The sequence below is a fragment of the Dermacentor andersoni genome, chromosome 10, assembly GCF_023375885.2.
Source record: "Dermacentor andersoni chromosome 10, qqDerAnde1_hic_scaffold, whole genome shotgun sequence".
Lineage (NCBI taxonomy): Eukaryota > Metazoa > Arthropoda > Arachnida > Ixodida > Ixodidae > Dermacentor > Dermacentor andersoni.
In genome coordinates, this window is record NC_092823.1 from 108,390,624 (window position 1) to 108,411,900 (window position 21,277).

The following is a 21,277-nucleotide window of genomic DNA, read 5'->3' on the forward strand; positions in this document are numbered from 1 at the left end:
CGGATAAGATCCTGACGTCCAAGTCCTAGAGCAGTCGTCCTGGGGACATCCAGTGGATATCATTATCGGACTAATTTCAACATCCAGTTCTTATCCTCCTGCGGACATCCTTAGGTCATTCGTGCTGGACATTTCGCCAATGTCCCGAGCAGGACTTCGTTCGGACTTGAGTGACGAACTGCTCTGTTGCTGAGCATTTCTGCACTTGCAAATATCAACGTAGAACCGGCCTTGAGTTCATTCAAGCTAACTACAGCTAACTTTGTTCAGTAGAGGCATCAACGTTTGTCGGCGAAATATCAATGAGTACTCAAACATGCAGCATAAAATAAACCAAATTCGATCGAATTCTACCTGCCCATGGGATTTTTTTCTTCTGGTGGAGAGCATACAGGCAACCGCGGAGGCAGGTTAATTAGTGGACTGGTTCTAAAGCACAGCGTGATCGTAAAAGCTACTAAGCTTGTGTGGCCGTCTCATTATTATTACTTGCAGAGCCACAGAAACATTTCTGTGGTTAGAGTGCTTACGCGTTATCAAACATATCCTTTTTGGACCATCACGCTCGCCAGATATCGATGTGACCAGATACCGACTGTCCCATTGTATAGTTGACGTCCACTTACGACGCTTTTCAAATAATATTGAACAGCAGCCTCTCATTTGGAAACTTCAGAAATATTTCTATCATCCCTAAAAACGCAGAAAACGCGTCGCAAGCATACCAATTATGCTACCAGCGCAATCTTTTCTGAAGCTTAGCATACCCTGCATTTTTTTTCGCGGGAGACTATTTCTATTTATCGTTTGGGGCATCCTTCTGGCAGTATTTTTGAAAGTGTGGACCGGCAGAATTTCACTGGTGGCATTAACCCTGTTTTTGTATACACTGCTGTTGTGACAGTTAACAACACGATAATTATTTCCAGTCATCCGAGGCGGCGCCGTCGGAAACAAGAGACGTTTCGCGCGCAGCGCGAGCAGCGCGGGCGCGACCTTGAATGGAAGCGGCGAAAACGTACACCTGTGGGAGGTGCAATCGTTCCGCCAGGAGAGAAACGAGCGCCATGCGAGCGCTGGCGTCTAGGATGAAACTTGGCGTGCGAAAAAGGCGCGAAGGCGAGCGTTTCGCGCGTTTGTGAGTGCATAGGCGCCATTTTCAGTTGTCACTACGGCTGCGCAAGGTGCTCAAGGCTGTTGTTTCTTTCTCCTGGGCTCCTGGCCGGGTTGGCCCAACAGAAAAGGTAAGCTTAAGCGTGCCTGGACTTTATACTATACTATGTGTTGTCGGTATGTTCTACAGGCCACATATGCGCAGTAGTTCGCGTGAGCGGCTTTCTTTTAGTCGCACATATGCAAGGAGGTGCTGCTGTACGCGATTGCTTGCGGTCGCATACGTCGCTGGGAGCTGCTACTCACTATTAATACTCTGTAGCGCACGCAAAGTATGCAGAGAGCTCGCAAGAGATTTGCTGAAGAGACAGCGGCACGGGAGACGAAGAAATCCTTTCAACTTCTCCATTCTCCGTGCACCGGGCAGGAGTGTTCTCCGACCAGTCCATCTGTTGTTTCGCAGTCCTTGTGCAAACGGTTGGAAACCGTACCTTGTGTTAACGTGAACGAAATCGTTCAGAAACCCGAGTAGTCAGAATATGACACACTTTCAGAAGACTCCACATTCTGTGACCGCGATTACTCCGGGCGATTGAGATTCGGTGCGGATGGCTTTCCACTTCGTGAGTCAAGCAGCAATGTATGCATATTTAATTTCTATAGTAACACATGATAAAATTGAAAATTTTTCTATTAGCTGGTGAGATTGTAAATGTGGCATTTAATACAAGTAATACTTTGGGATCTCCTAAACATACTGGCTTGTATATGCCTAAACATACAGCACAGCTGTATAATTGAGCCTTTACCCCACCGTCAAGGTATCTAATTAGTAAAGAAATCCTAAAATTAGCAGCTTTGAGACCTAGGCTAATTTGGAGCAAACTTTTAAAATATGCGCGCTGTATTGCAATGTCAGGTGATTGTAAGTTTACACTATTAAACAAACTATTCTCATAGAATCGTGTTTGCAGTCTTTTGCTTCATAAATTGGTAACTCGTTCCATGGAAGAAATATTTTTATTTTTGTTTTGGCGTGGTTGTTGCAGGCAGGTAATTTTTGAGCTCGCAGTCAGGTTTGTTAATTTATTATGTATCTTTCCTAGTACAAAATAGGAGGTGTTTTGCCATATTATGGTGGTGACAACATTGAGATTTTATTACTGGTCACAGTTTTCGAACTTGTTCAAGCATGTGTTCTTTCTTCAGATGCGTTATGCCACTATTGAATTCACCAAAGCTGAAGAAGTGGATCGAAGTTGTTCCTACATGTTGGATCTCCGACAACAAGTGTTGGTGGCCAGCTCACGCAAAGCCCGAAAAGCTTACGTCAATGGTGAAAAAAAATCACACCCGGTGGAATCAACGTGGAAACAGTTTGACATTTCTGTAAAAGGGTTATTGGTGGGAGCCATGTTTTGGTATGGTGATTTTTTAGAACAAAATGAGAGTCAAAACTTATTGACCATTGCATTATCATTTCTTGTTCAGCCACATACGATCATGCACGTAAAAAGCTGAATAAAAGTCAGTTCACATCGAACCTGAGCAGTGACCCTGACATGATTCAAAAAAGAGGCTGCCGAGCACCATTTGTATACACAGACTCGGATTAAAGTGACTCGCAACCTTCTCCAAGCTCTGTGAAGCAGCTGCGAATCCCAGAGGTTCCCGAAGATTTTCCGCAGAGTGAAGTAAATGTGGTCACTACAGCTTTGTAACGCAAAAAATGTAGCTGTTGTAAATAAAACATAATGATTACTTTATTCGTACGATGGTGCCCCTTTAAAGCTTTCTCGTAGTTTGATTGCTTGCTCTGTCTAACATCTGTGAATGTGTCCCATGTTTTGGCCATCTGTGCAAGAGAGCTCTGTGGGGACAACAGTGCCATTTAGGTTCTATGAGCCCGAGTTCATTTGCTGTTTCCAAGGTATTGCTAGAATTCGAAAAAAGGCACGGTCCAAATAATTCAGGTCTCAGCTGTGTGATATTTTAGGTGTGAGGATTGCCAGTACCTTTATGTTCCTTAGTCATTACTGAATGTAGTGAAATATGTGATAGCGTACCGATTGCCAACTTTTTTTCGGGGATTCGACGAGCCTCACCTCACGATTCATTCACGCAAATGAAACAGTCAATGCCTGTGCTCTCTTCATGTCTCGTATTCCATGTGGCATACTGTGCTTTTTTTTTTTTCATGTTCCCTGATGTTAAGGTGAAGAATAAGTGTATTGCAGTGAAAGAAGTGTACCATGCTTTTGAAGTACACTGAGGGCTACACCTGGTCCTGCCTACCTTGATGTTTCTAAATATGTATTACCGATAGTGGTGCTTAATAGACGTTCTTATATTATGTGATCTCATTTCACTCTTGTAGCACTTGGGGGCTGGAAATTTTAATGTACTGCTGTAAAAGCTGTCACCTGCAGCCTTTGTCTTAGTTTGTGGTAATAAGTTGTTGACATTTATTATAATGCAGGACTGTCACATGCATTCTGTCTCTGAATCTTATAGGTTTGCAGTATCTTGTCTCGTGACCAGTTCTGTATTTGAATACTTGTAACACTTGCATTACTAGCGACTCTGTATTAAATCGAGCTTTTGTAATAGAAATGAATAAAAATATCTGTGAAAGTGATTGTCTCTCCATTTTATGTAAACTTAGCTTGCTTTGGAATCTGCGTTCCATGGGTGCAAGTTGTACTTTCATTAGTACATGTCAGTACTGCATCATCTTTGCAGCACAGATTCTACAGAAGGCCAATGTTTACGCTAACTGTCCGTTCACAAACGGCCCATTTAAATAAAAATGAACATCCTGCAGACATCCCTTAATGGTCCACGGTTCGTCGTACGGATGTCTGACGGACGTTTAGCAATGAAAACATAAACAAATTCTTGCATCCGTGGAACATCCGTATATCCGTTCTAGACATCCGCGGGACACCCCTCGGACTGCCAATTAGTATGCGCCTGGTAGTCCTGTGGATGTCCGCCGTACGCCCTTAGGCTATCTGCGGACGTCCTATGGATGACCAAGATATCCAGAATCGGTAGTCCAGTGGATGTCCAGAGGAGTTCACATGCCCATTGCGGAGTCAACGCACTTCATTGCATGGCAGGTGTACGTTAGGCAAACAATCCTATGGCCATGCCTAAACTGAACACTACTGATAACAAGCCACATTCTCCCATCAGCTTCCGCTGATATCACCATCATCGAGTCATTTCGAGTGCTTGGAGGCGGCAGTACATAGAAAGGGACTTTGCTTGGCAATGGGAGCTCCGATCGGGCAGCCTCAAACAAGAAGGCTACTAAGGAAGCAGAGTCTCTTCCACTCCACTTTGTGGCACTTTAGGCCTTGTTGACACAGCTATTAAGGCTGGACGAGTCCCCCACAGGCACGACTCTTCTCCGGCGGCTAAGAGCAAGAACTTACTCCCATTTCCATGCGGTGCTGAATACCTTTCAATTTTTAGGATTGGAATGCCCTAAACGGAGTTGTCCTGACCCACCACGGTCTTTTCCGGACGTCACCTGTAGCCTCGGATAGTGTATTCCAGCTGCCAGCGAAACACACTATCCCCCCCCCCCCCCCCCCTCTAATTTAATTGGCGCCTATGGTGAGTCGTGTTGCAGTTCCTGGTTTGAAGGCGAGGTGAACATGTTTACCACACGGCATTAGTTCACAGCAAACACTAAAAAGTAGTGTTTTACATTCTACATGATATGAGTCTCGCCAAAGTGAAAGTTCATGTATGCTTAATTTTTCCCCATCCTTTCCTAAACTTTGTTCAGACAAATCTCATGCCGCAGCAGAGCTTTATTGAAGTCGAGATTTCGCGTAATCATTCTGCTCCCGAAAGTCGAGAAATACTAATGACACGCAGCAAGGCGTGTCAAAGTTTGAGCTATAGTTGGAGCACATAATTAGTTCTTTAGACCTGAGATTGGCCCATTAAGTTCCAGAAATGCTGCATTAATTTAAGCGGAAATAAAAACAGTTGATCGATGTGCTTGTTTTTGTAAATGAAACAATCGAAATTGTTCAACGCGCTGCGTGTTCGAAGCAGTTCAAGCGTTTGTTGAAGTAAACCGCCGAACATGCCGCCGAACCACGTGGTTGGCAACTTTCGCGCGCTTCGCCCGAATTTCGTAGCCTCGTCCCATGCATTATTTCGCAGTCGAATTTTTTGCGAATTAAGTTCGAATATCTGTACCACATTTGAATATCCAGATATTTACTACGCTGCTGTATTCTGGAAGCAAATTACGAGAAAGTCATACACATTTGAGCTACTGCGTTACGCAAACGCAAGCGCTTGCTCAAAGCGCTCAGAGGCTGCCAGCTGGGTTTGAGGTTGCGCGCGCTTTTTGCTTTGTGATTGTGTTTGTGTGGCAACGTGTGCATGGTGTGCCTATTCGCGCTGCCTGGCAAGTATCGGTAGCGCGCCTTTTCGGACTTCGCACACGCATATTTCCTTCTACTGCTCTTCCTAAAGCAAGGACGAGATGGCTGAAGACCTTCCGTACATGGCCGAATACGCCAAAAGCGGCCGCGCGTCCTGCAAGGGCTGCAAGTCGAAGATCGACAACGCCGAGCTTCGCCTTGCTGTCATGGTGCAGGTGAGAGTGGCGTGAAATTGAGCGGCGTTTTTAGGTGGGAAACCATGAACTGCGGCGTTTCGGCAATACTGCGACTCCTTCTTACACTCCTCAAGAAAGCCGTGAGAGATGTGTGGTAAGCTGCCAGCCGCGCACCTTTGTTAGGCGAGTGCTTCCGAGACGGGTGCGGCGGCGAGGCTCTGTTTTGCGCACCGCACCAACGTCGGCCTCAATCCATAGCTCCAAGCCGGCTCTTATTTGCCTGTCCATGTGAGGCCGGCCGGCTCGCGCTTTGCTCGCCGCCGTTATGTTAGAGGCTCATCTCGACGGCGTTGGCGTGGCCGTTCCAAGGACACGAGCCGGATTCCACGACAGTTGCTGGCGAAAGAAATGCGGCCGCAATATTTTTATCCTGTGACGCGCACGCGCGCGAACGCGCTTCCAAGCTGTTGCGAGCGCGTTCGCGCGCGGCGATTAGCGAGGTCTCGCCTACTGTTTATTTTTTTGTTTCCTTGTGTGGTGTGGGTAAAGCAGATAAATCACAAACGGCGGTACATTAAGCTATCATTTGTGTTGAAGTGTGTACGCGCCAGTGACGGGAAAATTGCATCTGCCTTTGCAAATGTGTCGAATATGAGCTGTAGCGCGTTCCTAACGCAGAACGTTTGCTCAGGCACAGAAGAGGTACGGACTAATACGAGAAGGAAGAGCAGAAACACCGGCCCCACTGTGGTTATGCGCCACATCCACCCGGGTCAACAACCCCAGTCATACGTTTGCTTTCTTCCGCTGTCGAGCTGTACAAGGTGCAGCCACTTATCGCTTCCTGGAACGCGCCGAGCGGGCAAGCGCAGTAAAATCGAATAGCAGGTTTGCTGGCAATTGCCGTGACATGGACATTTACGACAGGATATGAGAGACTTGTGTAACCCTATGTAAGCGGTTTTGCGCGTGTCGGCGACGCGATGGACACCACTGACGCTTGCCGGTAAAACTCCATACGAGCGACGGGTGCAGGCGACGCCGGGACGAGGAGGCAGGGCCATACGCTTGGTCGTCTGCTTCAGTTAGTAAATGGCGCTGATAATTAACGCGGGCCCGCACTTTCGACTGCAATTTGTCCGGGAGTTCGGAGCCTACTGCCGACAGTTAGTTGTGCCACTAGCTCTCTCGGGACCATTTCGGAAATGGCACGATTTGGGGGATAGAGTGGCTGTACTACGTCGAAGAGAACACTGCGCCCTGCACAACTAACCATACGGAGTCTTCTCATATTAGCGCTTTCCAAGACACCGAAGCGAAAATATTTCGGTGACTTTTCAACGGTGCGTACTACCAACACCTAGGTGGTGGTAGAAACCACAGAAACACTTCTTTCATATGGAGATGCAGTGGTGAAGGACATGCCAAACAAACTGAGCAGCGCCTAATAAGGAGAAGACATGCTTCACGCAACACACGGAGAAGTCATAACACAGGGAAGCGCATGGCCAGCATGTGTCCCATTGGCTATTTTACGGGCGGTCTTCACTATGAGCAATGAATTCTAGATTTCTAGAATCGAGTGACAAGAAAAAGCGATGTGGTCACGTGACAGCCTGTTTCGTCGCTCGTCGCAATCACGCACATAGTTGCTCACATGAAGTTTGGGCTTTCTGTCACAGGGAATAGAAAACGTTACTTTTAATGCTGATAAAGCAGCTTCATGATTTGGTAGGAATGCGAGTCGGTCATACCCCTAATGAACTGCACTATATAAAGTAACCGTTTGGACAGATTATAAAATTGCTACTGAAAGTTTACTTCCTTTCTTGCAATTATGATAGGTAGAATACTTCGGCATTGATATTGGCACCTTGTTTAGACTCCTATGTGGGTGCTACTCCATCAGTGTCTTCTGTCTGTCAGTTGTGGCAATTTGACCACCATTTATGGATATTTAATTACGCTCGCATAAGCCCAATATTCTTTCTCAGTAAAGACTGGTCAGCATTTTTATTGTTTGTGACTCTTCTCCATGCGGTAACAACATGTGATGAATGGCCCACAAGCCCATTCTTATGTTAAAAACATTCACCCTGGTATGATGTTGGTAATGGCCTGTTTCAAGCTATGCTTTTAGGAGAGCATTCTATGGACAGCGTCTTGCTGTTTTTCTGGTATGTTGGGCTTCTGACAGCTTTGGTGTGACGCCCGCTTGGAGTGCGTATGGCAGGTGCCATTATGTCAGTGTTAGGTTGCAGAGTACTGAAGTACATATAATGACATTTACGAAGCTGAAAACATGTCAGTTTCGTGGCACAAGGGGTGCTTTTAGTGTGACTTGATTTTGGCTTTGCATGCCTCGTCAAGAGTGCCACTATCGTTCATTAGTGCATTTGATGATTTGCACCCATCAGTTTTGTGGCCAGTGGTTATGCAGTATTGTATTACTGTGCCCTGTAGCAGACTACCTATTTTCACTTTCCACTGGCTGTTTGTGCTCTCATGATGTGCTACGGCCTCAGATATCCTCAAGATTCTCTTGCTTGTGCGTCACACAGCTGTTTCCGTTCGCATTATATCACCTTAATTCCAACAAAGTGGACAAGTTGTTAAATGTGTCCATACCATAGCAACAGTACCACTGGCAGATAAGTGTCTCACCAGTGCTGACTTGACTTGGCTCTTGACTTGGCATGGTTCAAGGCTAGTTCAACTTGTGTATATATGTGTGTTTTGCGACCAATAAACTCAGTTGGTAGTCGGCACTCGTGTTTGTCTTTCTTTTGCCATTCCTTCGTCCTTTTTTACTTTCTTTCTGCACACCAGTGCACAGCAGAAATTTGCACCATGAACTTAAACCAGCACACCCACATCGCTATTCTTATTCATATGGACTGGACATGATGTACGTAGCACGAGAAAAGGGTAGACAGGATCATTGCACTCGGAGTAAAATTTCTTTTTGTAATGGGCACTTGGTGCATAAAAATTATAGAAGCATACCTGCCAACTCTTCAGAATTTTCCATAAGCTTTATGAATTTAAGCTCGTTTTGCAATCGTATGATTGCTGATTCAATTTAACGAAAAAATATATTGTGAGAAAGTTTCACCGATCAGTTCCTAAACCTCCAGGTAAATGTGTTCCTATGGTGAAAGGATGCAAGAGAAGTACTCGCTTTGGACAAGTTTATGCAGACAAGGTCCTGAGGCAGGCGAAATGGCCAACACCAAAGTTGCTATAAAGGTTACTGATCCAAATATGAGTTGCTTGGCAGTTTTTGCTGTGCCGGTGTACTGAGACAAGTTAATGGCTTCTCGTGTGCCGCGCCTAAAGGTAAATAATCAATAAAAGCGATATGTACTCCTGAAGAGACATGCTCAGAGCACCCCCCCCCCCCCCCCTCCAATCTGGTGTTGTGTCCATGGCATATTGAGACTTAAAGTTAGCAAGTTGGCATGTATGTGAAAGGTTTACAGGCAAGGATAAGAAAAGAATTACTGAGTTATTGGTAAATGAAATCCTGTCTGCATGCTTTAAGGCTGGTTTAAGTACATGCCACTGCCACTGTGCTTGAAGCATCCTCTGCAATTTCTCCGGTGTTAACTTCACAGTGCCAAAAAAACATGCATGTGTATTCAAAACACTGAGCATATGCTGGTGGGCGAGTTGGTTATCCATGATCACAACGAAGGCGCCAAATAAAACAACGGACGATGGAAGGAGACACAAGACAACCACTTAGGACGTAGGTCCGTTGTTTTATTTGGCGCCTTCGTTGTAATCATTCAAAACACTGTTGTCAGCTACAACTTGCACATTGTGATGGTAGTTGTTTAGAAGTGGGTCACCATTGCGAATAGCCATGTTGACACAAGCACGGGGCACAGACCAGTTTAGCTTATGTATCCTTTTCACCAGACCACTTGCAAATATGCGATTTGTGTGCCTAAAGCAAAATAAAAAAACTTTGGACAATGATAACAGCATTGGTCGCTGCAAGCTTCTTTGTGCTGTGTAGACTGCTTTGATATACGTAGATGTTTGTACATATTTTACAGCAATACACGATAGTTGTGGAGCACTCTTTAAATTGTTCTTTTATGTGCGTGCCTGTTATAGCTGTGCCATAGTGTTAGCTATCCTACATACCCTCCATAGTTGGTCCCGTTACCTGTGTGGCGGTTGTCTAAATCTTCTTTAATGATTGTAACACTTGTAAAGCACTAAAAATTTTGATAAAGAAGTTTAGTGTAAACATATTCCTTCTAACCTAATATCGCTGTTACCACAGAATCCGAATTTATTATTAAGAGTTCAGTAATGTTATCGCTCTTCAGTATACAGAAGGAGGTCCCACAATCAGACTGTATTGGGACTTCCTGTACAAGAACAGTTATGACAGTTGAAAAGTCATTGCAACAGTAGCAGAGCAATAAAGTAGTACATAGCAATAAATAAATAAAAGAAAGAGCTAACAGAACAAAATACAGAATTGATTACAAAAATCTATGAGGTTTAGCATATCATGGTAGCAAAGCAAATTGCATCATAACAGTAAAAATCGCGTATAGATATGAAAAAAGAGGTTATTTGTATTGTTACAAAGCACTAGTTGAAAACTGAAAAAAAAAATGTATACAACGGAAATTCTTGGTAGGCTTTCCATAATAAGTGCATTTTTGGTTCTCTTTTAAATTGGTGTAAAGGTCTTGGCTTTTTCATTATAAATGGTAGTGTGTTCCATATTCATATGGAAGTAAGTTTCACTGTGGATGTTGTAGGGGTTCGGCATTATTGAAGCGTTGAACCACATGAAATAATTATGGCTCATTTCTAAACTATCTGGAGAGACGCAGTGCAGGTGTCATAGGTGTCCCTGACATATTATACCATAAGAAATGTCGGAGTGAATGAAAGAGCGGTAAAGTGAGTGTAATGTGGCATGCATAAAGGAAACTTGTTTTAATGAAATTGCATATACCATTAGCTATATTATTTTTTTATGTGAGCAGTATGATCCTATATCATACAAGTCATATCAAGTTACATGCAAGTAGAATGCCAATGAAAGATGAACTTGGAGGAAGACAGTGGGGTTCAAAAAGGATAGATGAAGTAGATGCTAAGTTTAGTGAAGGGAATACAACAAAGTGTGCCAGAAGGTGCAATGGCTGTTCCACCACTGTAACAGCAAAGGTGGTGAAAAAGTCACTGTGGTCTAAAAACAATGTGTTGCTTGTCAGTCTTTGCTGTTCCAAGTGTGCTGCTGCTTGTTTGTTGCGTCCAGAGGTAAATTATCATCGTTGTGTACGCTAAAGCCCCTCGAAACTTTAGTGTACGTGAGCTTTTTACAATTTTTTGGCAAGTATACAGAACCCATGAAGTGGGGACAAGACAAACGGTGCTTCCTTGTTTCCCAAGAAATTGCAAAGATTGGAAAAAGCTTGTGTGTGAGCTTTTGCTCGCAAGTATTTCTTGGTCGTAAACAATGGCCCAATGGCTGGCATCTGTGGGTGAAAGAAAAGGGGGAGAGGGGCGTTAAGAGCTTTTAAGAGAGAGCAAGGGATCTGTTGTGCAAGATCGTGATGTTTTTCTTACCACGTTCAATAAGTGTTACAGTGCTTCTTTAATGGTGGCTCTGAAGTGCTGCCTCAGTGGTGCTCTCAAAATCTGTTTGTCCTTTCATTGCTCATGCATACTCGATTTTTGGTCTTGCTTTGTGCAGTCACCCATGTTCGATGGCAAGACGCCCAACTGGTACCACTTCATGTGCTTCTTTGCCAAGCAGCGGCCAAAATCTGTTGGTGACATCGACAAGTTTGGCACGTTGCGTTATGAAGACCAGAAGCGCATTCAAGAGAAGATTGGTGAGTGGCACAGAGCAGTGGGTAGCAGCAGCAAGCGATCTTTTCCAATGTTGCCTCCTCGTGATTGTTATGAAGAGGGACACTGAAACTTGCATTCAAGAGGTTCTAGGAGCTCAGCATTAGTGCTGACCAGAAAAGGGCTCCAAGAAACTATATTTCTATCAGCTTGAAATTTGCTATCTACAAAGATTCCACAGCTAGCCTAATACTGCACAAGAAAAGTAGGAAGATACATATAAAGGAAGGGGTCAGACAAGGCAACACAATCTCTCCAACGCTATTCATTGCATGCATGGAAGAAGTATTCAAACTGTTAAATTGGGACGGTTTAGGAGTAAGGGTCAACGGCGAATATCTTGGCAGCCTTCAGTTTGCAGGTGACATTGTTCTGTTCAACAACACTGGGGACGAGCTACAACAAATGGTTGAGGACCTTAACAGAGAGAGTGCAAGAGGGGGGTTGAAGATTAATATGCAGAAAACAGATGATGATCAACAGCCTGGCGAGGGAACAAGATTTCAGGATCGCCAGTCAGCCTCTAGAGTCTGCGAAGGAATACGTTTATTTAGGTCAATTGCTCACAGGGGACCCTGATTATGAGAAGGAAATTTACAGAAGAATAAAATTGGGTTGGAGCGCATACTGCTAACATACTCAGATCCTTACTGCAAGCTTACCATTATCACTTAAAAGAAAGGCTTACAACCAGTGCATTCTACCGGTGCTGACATATGGGGCAGAAACTTGGAGACTGACAAAGAAGCTCGAGAACAAGTTAAAGGGACACTAAAGCGAAACAATAAATCAGTTTAGACTAATGGAGCATTGCTTGAGAACCCTGCGGACAGTCATTTCAAAAAGATAGTTTGATTATTAGATGAGAAAACAAAGGTCCAAGTATCAGTATTTAAATTTCGCGCCGAAACCCCAGCGCCGGTACTTCAGCGTGACGTCAGGGATTCCAAAGTATGTTTTCGCTTTTGGGTCGCGTTGGCTGAATAAGGGTTCCCGAAAATTACTATATTTAATATTTGGTTCCTTTAGAACACAATGTAGTCAATCTGTACCGCTATATATAATTAGTAGGCCCTAGAAGGTGCCATCAAAATCCAAGACGTCACTGCCCCTAGGTGCGGGAACTCAAGTAGGGGTCGCCACCCGTATTTGGTTCTTGCGCTTTTTCTGGCTTACCATACGTCTTATCGTTGCAAGAGTGGTGTTTTTGGTGTTGTAGAACGGTAATTTACTGATGCAGAAGAAATCATTTTTCACTTTAGTGTCCCTTTAAGGACCGCACAAAGAGCGATGGAGCGAAGAATTGTAGGCGTAATGTTAAGAGACAGGGAGAGAGCGGTGTGGGTCAGAGAGCAAACGGGCATAGCCGATATTCTAATTGACATTAAGAGAACGAAATGGAGCTGGGTAGGGCATGTAATGCGTAGGTTAGAGAACTGTTGGACCATTATGGTTACAGAATAGGTGCCAAGAGAAGGGAAACACAGTCGAGGATGACTAGGTGGGGTGATGAAATTAAGAAATTTGGGGGCGCCATTAAGTGGGCATGGACTAGTGTAAGATAGAATTCGAATTAGAGATCGGAAGGAGAGGCCTTCATCCTGCAGTGGACTTAAGATAGGTTGGTGATGATGCTAACATAATCTCATATTAGATTCATATTTGCATGTCTCAAACAATCTTTGAAAGCAAATTTGGTGTTTCTTCTTTTATGGCACAGAGCAGTTGTGATGCATTTCTTTGCTCCCTCTTAATATTCGATGAACCGGAATATTTCTCTGCTGCATGTTTAGTTTCTGGAGCAGTGGTTTTCAAGCTGTGCATTACTTATGTGCTGTGTTGCGCTTAATCTGTGATTCTAGTAAAAGTAGAATGATTCAGCCTATAGGCTGCTTCTAAAACCAAAAAATTTTTTCATAGTGTATTGAAAAGTATAAAAACATAATTTTAATGAACTGGGTGTGATGTTTCTTTAAAGTATAGCTGTACATGTTGTAATAGTAATAGAGACATTTGTTGGTTAGTTTGCTTTGGTCTCTTTTGTTTTCCCTTATGTGATGCTTGTGAATTGGCTTTAACTATTTTTTCGGAGCTTGTTTAGTCATTTGTCCTTAAGCCTTTGAGGGTCAATGACGTAAATATGCGGCGCCGCGAACCAAGCCCAAAATTGTTGGTGCCGTATATTTACGGCACCGTCTGTATCTTTAAAAAGCGCGCCAATTTCCTTTTTCTTTTCTTTCATGTGCTGCCACTAGTGGGAATACAGCGATTTTTTGTTGCACGCCTCCCTCTCGGTTTTTGTTGCATGGTTTGTTTTAGCGCTAGCTTGCTTCCGCGCGTCTATATAGTACCGTGCGCGCATTGGTGCGGGCGGGTGGCGATTTGGGTTTTGTTCCGTGGGTGGTTCCGGCTTCTTGCGCTTACAAAACTGATGGCTATATTGTTGCTAATTGCTCAAAGGGCGACCGCTTGTTTTTCGCTCGTTTAGTGCTCGAGATAGGAAGGATGCCGCCGTGCATGCGTTTCCGTTGCTTTTTTTCTTGAGATTTGTGAAAACTAATTGCCTCTGGTTGATGATAAGATGAAGATTAGCAGAAGTTTGTCACACGTTTTGCTTCTTTGACGCGCAGACAACCACGCAGTTTTCTTGAGTGCGCGCACCTACACGGTTCGATTACGCTATGGATGTACATATTAGTGTAATAACAGGAACATTTGAATCTTGTGAAATATTCTCGTGTGCGCATTTTCAAAGCCTTGAACTATAACAGTGCATCAAATTTTCAATTCCTATAAGTTTGTTTCCTTTTTTATTGTTGTTATTCATGAATGAAGTGTACATAGATACCAATGCAAAAATTTTTTTTTTCACTTTACGGTCACCCTAGAAAAATTATGGTGAATTTTTTTGAAATAAGTTCCTAAGAAGCATTGGAATCTGCAAAAAAAATATCTACCCTGGGCGGTCACATATGGCGAAAAAAATCGACCCTCAAAGGGTTAATTAAAGGGCCCCAATGACCACTGAAAATAAAAAAAATATATATATATATAGTCAGGTGCTCCTCTGGGTTTTTCCAATCCCTTCACACTTCGCCATGCCAACAGGTTAAAAGCTGTCAATTAGTCCACTTAGGGGGGAAATCAGTTCCGATCCATCTGCTGGCACGCTTTTGCCACACAGTCACATGCCTGCTCTTTTTTGTTATGTCACTTGCCTGTCGTGTACAGTCAGCCGATGTTGTTTTGTGTAGCATGTATGGCGGCAGCGGTGTGTAGCAAAAAAGTTTGTAGTTCTGATAAGCAGAAGTTAATGGTGTGTGTGTGCAAGAGAAGAGCGTGAACGTGAGGTTCGGCTCTGGCGAAGTGACCATGTGTCCAGCAAAGGCGAGAGAGAAATCGCTCGCTTGCCTTCAAGAGTAGTTTAAGTTCCTTTTAAGTAAGCTGTGTGTAAAGCTTTGTGAAAGATGTTTTTGTGACTCCTGCTCTTGCTTCGTTGCAGAGAGCAAACTCGCAACTGGAACAACTGAAGAAGACTTGAAGGACTTTTCCACCGAATATGCGAAATCCAGTAAGAGCACCTGTAAAGGCTGCAATGAGAAGATTGCTAAAGTGAGTAGAAGCCAGCTGTCATGGCTGTGCTTGCATTTATGGTAGATCAGGTGAAGGGAGCACCACGTATTGCTTCACCTTATGTTTGGAACTGAAGAGTGTAATATTACCATGAGGTTAGCAGGTAGGAAAACGATGGTGTGAATCAAACATACCAATAATAATAATTGACTGGATCATGCTTGACTGGATCAGCCAGTGTTCTAGTGCTCTAGATAAACTGAAAATGCAGTGCTCTAGATACCCACCGACATCCAGTTCGTTATGTTTCGTAGATTAGTGAAGTGCACTGGGGACAGAAATCTGTGGCTGTTAATTTGCAGAGTTGCTTGCCAGCTTGTCAGGGTTGAAGATATATGCGGGCTTTGACAGGGCTATGGAATCTTGCAGAGGCCCGTTAGATCAAGATACTGTTGCCCTTCTTACCGTGGTCCTTTCTTTCTACCAGGGAGAGGTCAGGATTTCCAAGAATGACTACGACAGCAGCTACGCCAAGATGCGAGGTGCCATCCCCATGTGGTTCCATGTGGACTGCTTTGTCCAGAAGCGGGATGACCTCGACTACACGTTGGGTGCTGAAAGGTAACTACTTAGATGGATAAGCAGGCGAAGTTTGCCGGGAAGCAGTTGGGCAACAGGGGCATTTCAAAGAACCTAGGGTTTTAGAAAGGCTTGTCGCTGAATTAGATTTGTCTTGTTTGGCATTAATATTTGTGTACGCCTGGTAAGGGCTTACATTTTTTGTACAGCGCCCATACATTTCTATGAGCCCTAACTTCCGTTATTTTGATCTCGTAATTGGCCTTCACCGTATAATTTGAACTTGACTGGTCAGTTCCGCCTCTATACTGCCATGTTATGCGACGAAGCATACCAAGAATGGAAAGTGGCCACTGTCACGGGACATAATATGCGCTCCTTAATTATACTGGCACGCATGTGTTGTGTTGGATCACAGTACGAGCACCTAGACGCCTACTAAGCATACTGAGAGCCATTCAGAGTTGTTTCTGATGTTGGTGGGGTGATTCGAGGTTTCGTTTCGCCTGCCATGCGTATCTAGTATTCAAGACCGTTGACGGCGCCTAGTATGTTTCTTATGGCTTATTTGCATGTGAGAAGGTTATTACTTAGGCCGACCAGGGCTGTTGGGATTTAAAGTACACTTTACAACACCTCTTTGTTCTACAGAACAGGAGGTTCTGCAACAATTGTACGACAGATTCTACAGCAATTCTACAACATCTACAATAATCTGTAGAGTTGTCAGATGTGGAATTGTAGAACCTTCTATTCTGTAGGAGAGAGGCGCTGTAATTTGTCCTTTAATTCTACATTTACAAACACTGTTTTCTAGAACATGTATGCAGTAGACTGCTCTTAATTTGACTCCGATTAATTCGATTCTGACCAAAGGTTCCAGCCGGCGCCCATACATTTCTATTGGCCCAGAACTCCATTATTTCGATCTTAAAGTTAGCCATTGCCAAATAAGTCGAACTTTTCTGGTCAGCTTCGCTGCAATACAGTTGTGTTATGCTGAGACCAAACGTACGCTTGCGGACACGCGCAAGCGTGCATCTAGCGCCTGCTGCGCCTCGCGAGGAATGGCAGTTTGCATCCACAAAGACGCGCGACCGCGCGCACTCACTGGGCTCACTCACACACACCTTGGCAGACGCTGCTTCATACTTTGTGATTGACAGTGTTTTAAAATGCTTCGATATCTATAAACATAATTGTTATATTTTTATAGCTGTTAGATCAACACAAAGAGAAAAGAAGCACTTTCTTACATGATATAAACCTGCTTCACTGAGAGTTTAATGTTCCGTGCCGTAGCTGCGTAGCCCGGCACGCCAACGCGAGGCAACTCAAGCGCTCGATAACAGAGAGGAGCTGTTCCCCGAGATCACACCGCGTTTTGACCCGTACGAGCCATGGTGCACCATCTGCGATTGCATGGGCGCGCGGACGCGAGTTTGCGCGTGCCCGTGCAATTTATTGTGGTGAAGTATACCAAGAAAACAAAGGGGCCACTGCCAGGGGATGTAGTAAGCATTCCTTAATTACAATAGCACACACGCACCATCGCAGGTTGCAGTGTGAGCACCTAGATGCCTAGTAAACATGCTGGCAGCCATTCAGAGATGCTTCTGATGTTGCTGTGGTGATTTGACGCTTCGTTTCACCTGCCATGCGTGTCTCATATACGAGATTGTTAACAGGGCCCAGTATGTGTTCCTTAATTACATGCATGCGCCTTGTGCCAAGAAGCACAGATAACTATGTTTTCGGAAAGCTAGCGAAAAGGAAGGTGGTAAGATGTAAAAGAATGTGAAAGTCGGGACGTTTAAAGCCAACAAAAGGGCAGGGGTCTATCTAAAGCTCTGTTGGCCTGCCAGTAAACTATTAATGAGTCTCAGTGCTCGTAATGTGACCAGAGACGGCACATGTGCTTGTGTAAATTAACCCTTTATTGACAGGTGTTGCCTACAGGCAATGTACCAGAAAATTTGTTTCTTGCTGTGTTACTGTATTGAGTATAAAGTTTCTGGCTATATGTCTTCTGCCAACACTGAATGACAGGTAGCAAGTGTCATTTGTTGGTTTAGAGCAGGCATGCGACTCAGTGTCTTTTTAAAGCAAGGTGGGATGAGACAGGCCGATGCAAGGTATCCAGCTGCAGTGATCTCACACATGTGATATGAAGCAAATGAAATGTACACCTATGGTTCACATGTGATGACAGCTTTCATAGAAATTGAAAACGAAGCCTAAGGTGGCTTGGGGTGAAGCCCACTTCGTTCCCCCCTATTGATGAAAAAGTTTCCGCAAAATACTTTGTGTAGGTTATGCTTATTTGCAATGTGTTTTGTGCATTTAGATATAAAATAATTTTTTTTTTCTGGTTATTTATGTGTCTCGTCTTGAAAAGAGTTAAGGAACACGTGCCATGTCCCTTAACAGCAGTGCTTTTCCCCGCATTGCATGATATACCGCTTCACATGGCTTCATCGCGGCGAAGCTAACTCTAAAGGAAATACTGTCAAGTGAATTAACATTGTGTTTTGGCGTGTTTGTTTTACCATTTATTTAATTCAGCCGGCCATATAATTTGACCAGTTTCGTCGGTCCCGTCAGGATCGAAATAATGGAAGTTGATTAGATAATGTTTCGTTCGAGAGTTGTGTGGACAATATCTAATGTGCAATAACACATCCTGTACAGTTGACGCCCAATAAATCGGACACTGACAACGCGTACATGCTCGGTAATTCAGACAGCTTCGTGGCACCGAAGTTTACTGTACCGAATTAAAGAAGTTTTACTGTATAACCAAGTTGAAAGGGAAGGCAAACTTTGTTATATCCATTATTGCATGTACTGAAATATCAATCCAGGGTGTCTACCAACCGGGAAAGCTGGGAATTCTCAGGGATCTTGAATAGTCTGGAAATACTCGGGACAAACTCAGGGAATTTGTGTTTCTATCGGAAAATAAGCTTTCCATTTATTGAAAGGGAACGAAGGTTGCCCTAATGCTTGCTCGAGTAAAAGGGAGGAATCGTAATGAATTGTCTTTGTCGTCGGTTGGAGGAGTTACCAGTGTAGTGTCAACGACCGATTTTCCTGACGCCTGACTTTTGGGACATGCCCTATAATGAGGACGGCTTCACGGCACCACCATGTACGCCATAGAGTGAATGTATGAGAATGTCTGAAATTTCGGGCGCAAGAACCCTTCGCCGTCCGATTTTCCGGACTTTTTGCCGCAACTGCCGCAACCACAGGTCCGAAACTGCATTAACCCTTTACTGCACCTTGTTGCATTTACGCAACATTCTGATGAACGGCATTAACCCTTTCGCTGTCACCGACGTACCGGTACGTCATCGCGCTTCCCCCCCACGATGTCACTGACGTACCGGTACGTTCTCTATCGTGCGTTCAAAATTTCGCGCCTGAGCGCAAAGCAGGCGCTCCTGTATTGGCCACGCCATCTGTTGACTCTTTCTACAAGTTCGTATATTCGCTCCGACCTGTGTTGGTCCATGTATTGAAGAGTACGGTGCGACTGCCACTCCCCACTTTCTCTTTGCTGAGTGGCGCGGTGGCTCCGCGTTCGCTGGATCATACTTCGCGCGCGTGTGGTTATGGGTTCAAGGGTTGTTCTGTAATCTCCGCTGGTTTGAAGGTTTTTATTTTTCTTCTGTTGGTGTGCCTGCTACGGCGCGTCAAGTTCAGGCGCACGTGCCGTTGCCTCTCCAAAAAGGGTGACTCGATTGCTGCTTTCGCTCTCTCGCCGCACCCTCGCTTCCGACTTGCAGCAGTAAATGTAAAGCCCTTCGAACTTTGTTTAGCCTTTTTCCATCTCCCTCTGTCTTCTTGATCACGCAACGTCCCATTTCCCTCCGTTGCGCGGGCGACTGAAAGCGCATCCTCCCTGCGCGCGGTTACTTTCGGATGGCTCGGCGCGCGGGACCTTCGTCTGCTCATGCGAGCGGTGGCTCAATTCCGATTCAGAATACGAGCCGAGCTCGGATTCGGACTCGGACAAAGTCACATGAGAGGAAGAGGGTTCCGCATCGTCAGATTCGGATGTTGAACGGATTTTATAGTCAGGCTGATGATGATGATGATGTTTACTAACAACAGCTGCAGAACAATGAAATGTGCATATTGCATTGACTATGTTATTTGTATACCAATCGTAATCAAAAATAAATTGCTATGTTCATTCCCTGTTATGCTCGTTCCCTGAAACCAAGCCGACACTGGGGGTGCGTCACGGCCAGAAACGTCCGACAGCGAAAGGGTTAAAAACCGAAACAAAGTCTGTTTGGAGCTGCCAGTAGACATTGTTGCATTTATGCAGCATTGGTCTGTAAAACGCGCTGCCTTGTGCTGCAATCTGTGCTAATCCTTCGCATCTTCTACCAAAACAAACATGGTGGAGGCTGTGCGCGCCCGCGAGCAGTGATATAGGTAAGTTTTGCCAATTGTAAATGTATTTCTCCATAACACAAAGCGCAAAAAAAAAAAATCTTACGCTAAGCTCCGCATCCTCCTGACTCTGTAGATTCAAAAAAACATTGTCATTTTGGAATAGTTTGTTCCTGGAGACAGAACGTTGATATGTTGCACAAATGCAACAATGTGTACATGGTTTATTTTCATCGGAAAAGTGAAATGGCTCCCAAACGCTGGTATGGCCAAGCGATTCCCCGTGATAGTGAAGGCAGTGGCCTTTCATTTAGTCACGACAACCACGAGTGTAAGTCCGTTTCAATTCAATAGGTAGGCAAGATGTTTTCTAGTCGAATTTCCTTTTTTTATTTTCAAAAGAAATCTGCATCTGCACGTTGCCGTGTCACGTCGTCACGGGCACAGCCTTACGTCTGCTTCTATGTTCTAAATTTTGACAACCCGAAAGCACTGCATTGTTTCCTGGCTGCACGGGGATCTGCATGACGTACTGCAGGAAGTGTGGGAACCACCTGTGCTGCACAAGCATGTATCAAGTGCTTCTTTTTGTTCCACACTAAATCATAGGTGCACCAATGATTGTCACGTGCAAATAAGCAATTGAGTATGAATCACACTAAGTCTATCTTTCACTTTCAACTTCTTCTTTATTTGCACATTGTTGCAAATATGAAACATACCCTTTTTCTGCAAATTCAAACCACAGAAATTCGCTAAAGTAAGTTTCCATGCGAGTACAGCTACTGTTATACTTCCCTACAACTCCATGAATAATATTTTGAGGAAACAAAAATTTGTGCAGTAAAGGGTTAATCAAACCCAATACCACCGTTTTGATTATCTCGCCGCCTTGAACCGGTGCTCTCGCACGTAGATCCGCTGGCAGCTGTAGCCACCACCGCAGTAACGTGAGGCCTAGCTGCTTCGACATTTGCTATTAACCTTCTTGCCGTTCAGTGCCGTGTTTTTCATTGAAAGAATTTGCTGTTGCCATCCACAGCAGCGACTCCGCCTCTGTAATCCTCGCGATTGGCTTCGAAGCTTAGCACAGTGCGTTGCATAAGGCCAGTTCCCGATTGGCAGCTT

At 44.4% G+C, this 21,277-nt stretch overlaps 1 protein-coding gene and 1 long non-coding RNA gene across 2 annotated transcripts in view; both read left to right on the forward strand.

The window, feature by feature from the left end:
* The first annotated feature begins 315 nt into the window (after positions 1-315).
* On the forward strand, positions 316-3,747 carry LOC140213584 (uncharacterized). The gene is made up of 2 exons (XR_011890468.1): positions 316-1,244; positions 2,323-3,747. It is a non-coding gene; the product is annotated as an uncharacterized lncRNA (long non-coding RNA).
* A 1,739-nt stretch (positions 3,748-5,486) lies between these two features.
* Positions 5,487-21,277, forward strand: part of Parp1 (Poly-(ADP-ribose) polymerase) — a 69,111-nt gene continuing 53,320 nt past the window's right edge. The window contains exons 1-4 of the mRNA XM_050192075.2: positions 5,487-5,740; positions 11,433-11,574; positions 15,093-15,202; positions 15,651-15,784. Of these exons, the coding sequence (XP_050048032.1) occupies positions 5,627-5,740; positions 11,433-11,574; positions 15,093-15,202; positions 15,651-15,784 (500 nt within the window). The 5' untranslated portion in view covers positions 5,487-5,626. The remainder of the gene's footprint in view (positions 5,741-11,432; positions 11,575-15,092; positions 15,203-15,650; positions 15,785-21,277) is intronic.